This window comes from Panthera tigris, chromosome C2, assembly GCF_018350195.1.
Source record: "Panthera tigris isolate Pti1 chromosome C2, P.tigris_Pti1_mat1.1, whole genome shotgun sequence".
In the NCBI taxonomy this organism is placed as follows: domain Eukaryota; kingdom Metazoa; phylum Chordata; class Mammalia; order Carnivora; family Felidae; genus Panthera; species Panthera tigris.
Genome location: NC_056668.1, coordinates 68464824 through 68475274, shown reverse-complemented (window position 1 = coordinate 68475274; position 10451 = coordinate 68464824). Strand labels below are relative to the sequence as shown.

At 39.5% G+C, this 10451-nt stretch overlaps 1 protein-coding gene across 1 annotated transcript in view; it reads left to right on the top strand.

Moving 5' to 3' along the window:
- The first annotated feature begins 39 nt into the window (after positions 1-39).
- The window catches only part of HACD2 (3-hydroxyacyl-CoA dehydratase 2), a 101375-nt gene continuing 90963 nt past the window's right edge, over positions 40-10451 (top strand). The window contains exons 1-2 of the mRNA XM_042956724.1: positions 40-237; positions 2890-3007. Coding sequence (XP_042812658.1) covers positions 83-237; positions 2890-3007 — 273 coding nt within the window. The 5' untranslated portion in view covers positions 40-82. The remainder of the gene's footprint in view (positions 238-2889; positions 3008-10451) is intronic.

The window sequence follows — 10451 nt, the reverse complement described above, 5'->3', positions numbered from 1 at the left end:
CTCGTCCCTCCCTCCGCCTCCTCTCAGTGCCGAGTCCGGGCGGTGGTGTTCTCGCAGGGAGAGCGTGCTCGGGGCCCTTGACATGGCGACAGCGGCGGCTACTGCAGCGACAAAGGGGAATGGGGGTGGGGGGGGACGGGCCGGAGCCGGCGAAGCTGGCGGCGCGCGGAAAAAGAAGGGCCCAGGGCCTCTGGCCACGGCGTACCTGGTCATCTACAATGTGGTGATGACGGCGGGGTGAGGCCAGGGCTCGGGGAGGCGGGGAGCGAGCCTGGCCGGGGAGGGGGCTCTGCGGCCGGCGGGGCCTCCGGGCCCCCGCGCAGCGCAGCCCGGGCGGTGGGTGTCTGGGTCCAGGCTCCGGGGCACTGTGGGCAGCCGAGCGCTGAGCCTGCCCGGGTGCCTGCCCGGAACTCCCGTCTGGGCGAGGGGCCGAGCAAGTTCTCAGGGACTGGGTGTGCCCGAGCTGGAGTTCCCGGGCACCAAGGGGGTACGGGTTTGAAAGCCGCCCTGGGGCTGGTCCCCAGGGCCTTTGGAAGGACGGGTGGGCTGGCTAGGGGTCGGCCATCCTGCAGCGCGGAGGAGAGCTCTGGCGGCAAGTCACGAATGCGAGCCATTTCCCCCAAGGGGAGTGGAGGGAGCTGTGGCTGCAGAGTGACCATATATTTAGGCGGCTGTTTTCAAAATCCAGACTGAGCTTTAATCTGAAAGGTAGTGGAGAAGCGTGCAAAGTTTTTGACCAGTGACATGAGCAGAGCTGTGCTTTAGATGAGTTGAGACTTTTTAGGAGGGATTGGGGTAAGGAAGAAGGAATTGGGGAGGAGGGCAATAGACCCTCCAAACTGGTTTTACCTTCTCTTGTTTCTCCCTCATTTCAGCCCATCCCTTGCCTCAGCAGGTTTAGTTCTAGTTCTGACACTAACTAGCTATGTGACCTTGGATAAATCACTTTGCTTTTCTTGTCCTCTGTTTTTCATCTGTAAAACTAAAGAATTTGGGTTAGGTGGGCTCCAAGGTTCCTCCAATTCTTTGATCCCATAGTTTTGGTGAGGAAGATCACAGGATCAGACTATTTGTTGTTGTTTTTTTTTTTTAAGATTTTATTTTTAAGTGATCTGCACCCAACGTGGTGGGGCTCAAACTTAGAACCCTAAGATCAAGAGTCGCATGCTCTGCCAGCAGCCAGCCAGGCGCCCCTGTTACGTGTTTTTAATTCGTATTCATTTATAAAAGATTTTCCCTAACATTTTATTATGAAAATACTTAAAGATGCAGAAAAGTTTAAAGAACTCTATGGTGAACATCTAGTTTTATTTATTTTTAAAATAGGTACTACATTGGCAGGTGCGTAATTCAAAATATTACCTAAGAGCATACAGTGAAACCCTTCCCTCTCACCCTTCATTTCCACCCAGATCCCCTCCCTGGAGGCAGCTAATTTTGTGATGCTTTCACATCTTCACATGCTGATACAGGCAAATATGTACACACACACACACACACACACACCCTTTTTTAAAAATGCTAATGTCTTGTTAGCATTTCAGCACCTTGCATTTTTCACCCAAATATATATAGAGAGAGGTTTGTGGACTTGATTGTTTTATTAGAAATGGCTGGTGTTGAAATGTAGTTTCAAAGAGATGGTGACTTGCTTGACTAGCTTGAGATCATGGAACTTGTTAGCCGGAGATCTATATCTAGAACCTATTTCTCTTGACTCACAGGCCAGTGAAGAAATACTACAGATGCAAGTTTTCTTTATCACATAAATCGTCACAGAGTGACTTTTAAAAGAACATTCTGGAATGTGTGTGTATTTATATGTAAATTCTTATCAGCAAGGGCATTAATGAAAACATTGGACTGGAAAGAGATTTTAAGGTTCATTGGGGAAAAAGGAAAGAAGCCTTTATTCCTAGGTGATAGAGAGTAGGGAGTGGTGTCTTAAGCCAAGAAGAGAAATTGGGATTTTGAGAATAAAGTAGGCTTTTTTTTTTTTTTTTTTTTGTAGGCTGCTAATGTTGAGACAGTTACACCATTCAAGAATTCATTTCTTTTACAAATTCTTATTTGATGTCTTTGTATGATAGTTTCTGGAAATAACATAGATCATATATCCCACTGCCTGGTTGAGATTGTACATTATTTAGGTAAACCTATTGTTGCTTTCAAGGAGACATACCTTAATAATAAACGTCCATTTGTTTCACTGTGGAGCTTAACAAAAAACTACAGGGCCTGAGAAATTCATTTTTGAGAAGGACACAACAGAAATGTAACATTCCTAGTGATAGGCCTAAGTGTTTCCCTGTTTTGTGTTTTGTATTGATCTGGATTAATTGATTTTGGGAAATTGAGCTAAAAATCCTTTTTTCTTTAAAAAACCCACCTTTTATTCTTATTTCATTTGCAATTTTAAAAGAATAGGGTATAGGTATGTTTCTGTGAGATACTTGTGACAATAGTTTAAAACCTCTTTTCTCCTCCCTATTATTATTACAGACCCTCTGACTGCACAGGCCATTTAAAATTTTCCTTTAACAGCTTTTTTTTTTCTCTTGTCTTAGACATTCTGGCACTTAATTTAGCTGCTCAAGGACCAATTTAGCTTATTCTCTTCATTTTGGCCTTGTTCTCAACAGGCAAGTTTGCCAGAAAGCTGAGCTCCAGATGGGTGAGGTGCCACTGTGCTTTTGCAGAGCACTCTTGGTTGGGTGTTGGTGGTGGTGCATTACAGCTTGGCATTTGAGGGCTATAGTTGATAAATCCAGGATGCTGATTCTTCAGGTCGCCTTTAGCAGTATCTGTTGTTGCCAAATTTTCAATTACCTCAGATCCCCACTTTTTTTTTTTCTCTAATGGCTCTTTTTTTTCCCATCTTTTTCACAGGTGGCTTGTTATAGCAGTTGGTCTGGTCAGAGCATACCTGGCTAAGGGTAGCTATCATAGCCTTTATTATTCCATTGAAAAGCCTTTGAAATTCTTCCAAACTGGAGCCTTATTGGAGGTAGGTACTCAGATTTGTTGTTGTTACTGGTTTCTATCGTGATAAAATAAGAAACACGCTACTGAATTATATTGAAGGAGCCATAACTCTGTTGGATTTCCTTTAAATTTGAGAACTTGCCTCATAGCATTCTATAATGTTGATGACCAGATTTATCTTTGTGACATTCTGGATAAAGCAAACTCTCATTGAATTTATATTACCTGGAATATATTTTACATCCAACTTCTATTGGAAATCAAATGAAACAAGCTTATAAGAGGATTGTTTTTAATTCTAGGGAAATCCTAGGGAAGTGTTAGCAAACTCAGATCCTCTCAGCAGCCAGCTTATGATGGAAACAGTGAAGCTGGTAAGTGTAGGATGTTAGGAATGGTATATCTAAGAAACAGTAGAGCCTATATAAATGCATCAAAAAATTTTTTAAATAAATGTTCATTAATTTCCCTGTATGAAGAATAACACGTATCTAGTCCTGTCTCCTGTGTTCAGTATACGTTAGAGTTTTTGAGTTGCAAGTGACAAAAACTCAATGCAAACTATTCTGAGCAAAAAAGGAATTTACTGGCTTTATAGTTGATAAAAATAAAGGGTTAACTTACAGAATCAAAGGGACCAGCTCAGTTATGAGACCCCAGGATTGGATTGGACTTTGTCAGACTCTTTCCACCTCTCATCTGTGTTTATGTCTGTTTTCTCTTTGAATGTTGGTCTAAGGCTCCCCTACTATAGACTGCTTTCTCCACATGGAGAAGTTCTAGGGAAGGGTTCTGGTTGACCTTACTTAGACCAGTCACTCTTGCCTGTGATGTGAGTTAGTTGATTAGCCAGGTCTAGGATATAAGCCCATCCTTCTGGCCAAAGGGACTGTAAGCTTTGTTCATGGAAAAGGAGGTATAGGGTAGCTTTGGGCGCATAGTTAATTACGGTTGCAACAAAGATCTGGTATTCCGTTTCATTTCACTTAGCCTCCAGGACAAGCCCATCATGTCATTTGGAAGGTTATTACCTTTCACCTCCAGGAAATGACATGCAACACCTTAAGCTCCCACCTTCACATTTGAAAGCAGAAAGTTGTTTTCATTTTTTTTTCCTCTCAGCAGAGGTTTCAATACTGTCCATATGTACATGTTTTAGGCAGATGGTATGGAAAAGTGAGCTTCCAGCTGTGAATCCAAGTACCCGTATTGTAACTCTGCTGGTTTTACCAACTAACTCTGTGATTTTGAGCAAGTCATTTACTTCTTGTCCACAGCTTCTTCTCATTTGAAATAACTAGATTAAAGTCGATTTCCAAAGCCCCTTCCTGCCCTAACAGTTTGAGTCTGAGGAAACTTCAGCAAATCCTTGTGTGGGCCATTTGTTAAACTTCCAGTTTTGAATTTTTTTGGAAAGAGCCAAAGTAAGTAGTACCTTGCCTCTCAGAGCTTTGGCCAGCACAATTCTCTCAAGCTGTAAAGAAGCAAGTTTGGAGCCAGGACCATGAGAAACTTGCCCCAGTGCTTGACACAGTACGCAGGTGTGCCCAATTAGAATATTTCATTAATTGGGGCGCCTGGGTGGCTCAGTCGGTTGGGCGTCCGACTTCGGCTCAGGTCACGATCTCTCAGTCCGTGAGTTCGAGCCCCGCGTCGGGCTCTGGGCTGATGGCTCAGAGCCTGGAGCCTGCTTCCGATTCTGTGTCTCCCTCTCTCTCTGCCCCTCCCCCGTTCATGCTCTGTCTCTCTCTGTCTCAAAAATAAATAAAACGTTAAAAAAAAAAAAAAAGAATATTTCATTAATTTAAAGGGGTTCTATCTCTGTAAGACTTTGTAATAATAGAGGTATAATTTTTAAAATTTCAGTATGTCTCAGGGAAGGTAGTGACATTAAATATGTTATACACAAAATCCACTCAGGAACCAAATCTTACATTTTGAAGGATTAGCTCATTTATCCCTATAGAATTTTGAACAGGGATTTAAGAAAACATTTTGGATTTTTGGTTTTATCTCTGTTATCCTCACTCAGAACCAATTAGGTGACAAATCCTGGATTTAATTTTGGGGAAAGGATTCTGCAAAATGAAGTGAGGGCTCCCAGGAATAGCAGGGAATTAGCTGTGTAGTTGTCAGTCACGGCCGTAGACCCCTCAGCCTGGGGCAAGAGAGCAGGCTTATGAAAAGTGCATTTACTGAGTGGTCGGTGAAAGGCTATTTCATGTCTACTCCACTTGCATCCTAGAATAATTACGTGTGCACAGTGTTGTTGAATTACAGATTAGTTATCCTCATGGGAATTATTAGTGTTTGACAATATATCTTTTTTGCAAGGGGAGAAAAGGAGAAAATGATCCCAGGGAGGTTGCTCATTTATACCTCTGTATGCTGAATGTCATTATAATTTTGTTTTATTAAAGGATAATTAGCAGTGTTAATAGTTTCAGGTGTGAAATATAGTGATTCAGCAGTTCTATACATTACTCAGTACTTAGTGCAAGATAAGTGTACTCTTAATCTCCTTTATCTGTTTCACCCGTCTCCCCCCAACCTCTGGCAACCACCGGTTCTCTATATTCAAGAGTCTGTTGGCGGTTTTTTTATTTCCTAATATCCTGTGTCTTTGACTTTTATTTTCCTCTATCTCTTTTGCATTTTTTGCCTTATTTTAAATTATAATTCTAGTATATTAATACACAATGTTGTATTAGTTTAGGTGTACAATATAATAATTCAGCAATTCTGTGCATTACTTAGTGCTCATCATGATAAGTATACTTTTAATACCCTTCACCTCTTTCACCCTTCCCCCCCACCCACCTTCCCTCTGGTAACTATCAGTTTGTTCTCTCTAATTAAGAGTCCGTTTTTTGGGTTGTCTTTTTTTTCTTTGCTTGTTTGTTTTGTTTCTTAAATCCCACATATGAGTGAAATCATATGGTACTTGTCTTTCTCTACCTGACTTACTTCTCTTAGCGTAATACTCTCTAAAATCATCCATGTTGTTGCAGATGGCAAGATCTCTTTCTTTTTTATGGCTGAGTAATGTAATATATGTAAATGTATATATGTATATAATATTATATGTATACATAATATTATATCATTGTATATGTATACTACTATAAATGAGGTTACTTGTATCTTTGCATGCTGAATGTTAGATTTTGTGGGAGTTTGCTTAAAAAGCAAACGGAGATTACTTGTTGTTTGCAACAAACTTCAAATTTTTTTAGGAAAATGTAACACTATGCTTTTCAAAAGATTTAAAAACATATGCCAGGCAAGTGCAAATGGGATGAAGTAGTATAATAAAGTAAACGATTTTGCTTCTGAGGAAATTAAATAATGTCTTGCAAAATGGGTGTATAGATATACTGAGTCAGTGATACAATAATGTGTCTTTTTTATAAAATGAACACAAATCCTAATTTTTTTGCATGCTTGTTGGACAGTGTCTTGAGTGTATTTTATAGATACTTTTGCAAGTTATTCCACAGGTGATTATTTAAATAAGTATGTGTTTGAGTTGCTGTAATGTATGCCATGGAGGTTGAGCCCTTACTAATAGAGAGCTTAAAGTCTTGTTGGATAGATGATTATATTAGGGCTCTTGGCTGGAGATTACAGAAACCTCCTTAACCAACTTGAACTGTAAGGGGACTTTTTTATAAGTTTGTAAGATGTCCTATGGAATCCAAGGACAAGGATGCACCCAGAGCCCTTCAGGGAACCCAGGGATTCTTGCTGCACTCTTATCTCTGCTGTTCTCACTTTAATTGTCTCTGATTCTTTCTTCCCATCTTGCACACTAATTTTCTTGGTTTCTTAATCTACATGGCAAATAATGGTAATAGCCAAAAGCTTCTGAGACTATTGCTCCTGCAAACAAGGGAGCAACTAATTGGAAATAGAATCCTACCTACTCCCAATTCCACATTCCCAGTGAAGGGCCTGAATTGTCCATCTTGAATCAGGTTCTCATTCCTGGTCACCTGGTAGACAGGAGCAATTAGTCATATTAACCATACAGAAGTTGGAGGGAAGGGCTAATTTCTAGGAAAAAAGGTACGAGGTGGAAAGCCCAGTATTTACCAAGGCACTGAAACACAGTACAACCAAAATTATAACGTTTGAAATGATTTATAAATTGACAGAAGATGAAATATACTGATAATCTTATGAGCCAAGAGGTCAGTGAATGAATATAGTGTGTCTTGAATTGAATCTTGAGTAATCCTGAGAGCTAATTAACATATGTAGGAAAAATATATTTTAAAAATGTCATTCGTGGATAAACAAATTTCCATACCATAAAATTAATGAATTGGTGATACATGTTATGACACATATGAATCTTGAAAACATTATGCTATATGAAAGAAGCCAGACACAAAACACCACACATTATGTGATTCTATTTATATGAAATGCCCAGAGAGGCAAATCCATTGAGACAGAAAGTAGATTAGTGGTTGCCAGGGGCTGTGGGGAGGACAGAATAGGGAGTGACTGCTAATGGGTACAGGATTTCTTAAGGTGATGACAGTATTCTGGAATTAGTGGTGATGGTTGCACAACCTTGCAAATGTACTAAAACCTGCTGAATTGTACACTTTAAATGGTGAATTTTGTGGTATGTAAATTATGCATCAAGTTTTTAAAAATTCATCTATAGTAAGCTGTGAGTAAATTTTCTTCATTTCTGTTTTTGATCTGTGATATTTATTGATAAGGATAGACTGCCTTTCCAGCTTTGTTAGAGTTGAGTTAAAGGTTAGAATTTAGTAGATTGATGTTGTATTATGACAGTTTAAAATTATTTCTGAGAGAATTTGGATTCAGTTAACATAAGACTATAATTATAGCAAAGACACTTAAATACTCATGATTGGATATACTTCAGTGATTGGCAGTGTGATTCCAGTGGTTTAAGAATGGCTCTGCAAAGACATTAATTGTTGAGTCTGAAATAGAGCGTCATCAACATATGTACATCACTATATATATCACTTACCTACCACTGTCCAGCTGGGAATGCCTACTGGACCACAGGAATTCCTTTTCTTCCCATTCTCTTCCAGATCCTTCTATTGTTTGGAACCCCCTAACCTACAAAAAAACAAAAACAAAAACAAAAAAAAAACAAAAGAGAGAAAACACCCAGTCTCACTTGTGATCTTTTCTTAGAGTTTGTCTAGGGCTGAGTCTGCAGTGGCATAACTAGTTCCAGAGAAGCAGTGGAGGAGAGTGGACAGTTTTTGTTGTGTCTTCTTACCCTACTACCATTTTCCAAGCCCCATCTCTGTAATCTGTTCTGACTCATCGTGCTTCATCTTTCAACTGCCTTCAGACCCTTTAATGACATATTCAGGAAGCTGATTTTGATTATTTCTCTAAAATAAAGCAAAATGTTAAGAACTTGTAGTGTCCATAAGAAGAAGGGGGCTCCCAGCTTGTCTTCTTGCCAGTTTTTCTGTCTGTTTACCTCAAATGGTAGATGACTTTTTTTTTTAATGTTTACTTATTTATCTTTGAGAGGGAGAAAGAGAGCACGTGCATGCCTGGGAAGAGGGTCAGAGAGAGAATAGAGAGAGAATCCCAAGCAGGCTCCATGCTGCTCATATGGGGCTTGATCCCACAAACGGGAAATCATGACCTCAGCTGAAATCAGGAGTTGGATGCTTGACCAACTGAGCCACCAGGCTCCCCTAGATGACTTTTTTCCCATAGGGATGCTTGGAGGTTACGTTCTGTGGCATTATTTAAAAAAAAAAAAAATGTTTTTAATGTTTATTTATTTTTGAGAGAGAGAGAGAGAGGGAGACACAGAATCCGAAGTAGGCTCCGGGCTCTGAGCTGTCAGCACAAAGCCTGACATGGGGCTTGAACTCATGGAACCGTGAGATCGTGACCCGAGCCAAAGTTGGCCACTTAACCGATTGAGCCACCCAGGTGCCCACCCCTCTTTGGCATTATTAATATGGTAGTATTAATATGGTAGTATGCTTCAGGAACATCATTGGTTAAGTTTACTTTTGTGTACTTGTCTGGGGACATGACCACCATCTGTAATATTTTTCCTCCTCGTGAAAACATGCTAACTTCTCACAAATAATAATTTAAAAAGGAAATTTTGAAACACAAGCTAAATGTACATTTTAGACTACCTTTATTCTGAAGACTTGTTTTGAGAAAACAGACCTATAAAAGAGACCTCTGAAATGCTCACAGAGCAGTCATAGTGGGGATATTTCACAAAAACAGAAATGACAACAAACCTCAGACAAAGTAGCTTCAAAAACACTGAAAACCAGAGGTAAACTAGGGAACTTGGGTGTAATTAATGTCACAACATTAGAAGGGAAGAGGGATCCTGTGGGAAACAGGAGCCCACCCACACAGGCCTTCCTGCTTGATGACTCAAGCAAATAGAAGAAAATTGATACGACATTCAAACAGGTGAGACAGCTAATGGCTACAGAAAGGAATGGACAGAACATTTTTTTTAAGTGAACTAAAAATATAGGTGGTGTCAGTACAGGGCAGGAAGGAGGCCATAGTGCAGAGAAAGTAGGTGATACTAAAGATCAAGAAAAGGCAAGAATTCCCAGTTATAGGCTGAGATTAAATAGATTGCAGAGCAGAAGCCATTGAGAATGTTCAGAATTCACCATTTCGAATATAAAAAAGAACATTATAAAATATGTAGTGCCAAGCAGATCAGAAATATTACGTGTTGGTGGATTAGCTAACGTGTGAATGATTGAACAATAGGAAAGCGAAATATATGAGAAAGTAGTGAAATTCAACAAACAAATAATAATGCAATAGAACTGATGTATCTGGATTGAGGGTATACAACTTGTTCAAAAAGTAAGGTTGGAACAACAACAATAGAAAAGGTTGGAACATGTAACTCATAATCAGGAAAAATTCTAGAAAACTTTTCTGAAACTGAAAGACCAACTCAGTATGCTTATTGAGAGTATTTGGAGTTCCACATTGGAGCTGTTTTTCAAGAAAAAAAATCCTTTCCCTTTTTAGGCACCTATTTGTTAAATTTTTAAACGCAAAACAAAGATTAGCAATTTCCAGCAGAAAAAAGATCTTAAAATGTTACAGTAAAACAGCCTAAGGCCCTAGACTTTGAAAAATAAAAAAATTCACATGAAGCTAGGAGAAAGCATTAGGTTCCTGGGTAACCTTGCAATTTCCTACAGATGGAGACAATTTGAGAATACCTACAAAAAGGAATAAAACTTTGGAAAAGCCTTATCAAAGGGTATTTAGCTCTTATGTAAATAAAATTAACTAAGTCTTTAGAGTAGCAATGTTCTGAATCTGTGCAGTTTGATACAGCAGCCACTATCACATGTGGCTATTGAGCCCTTGAAATGGGGCTGATGGGACTGAGAAACTTGAGTTTTAAGTTTTATTTATTTTTAGTTTAAATTTTAATAGGC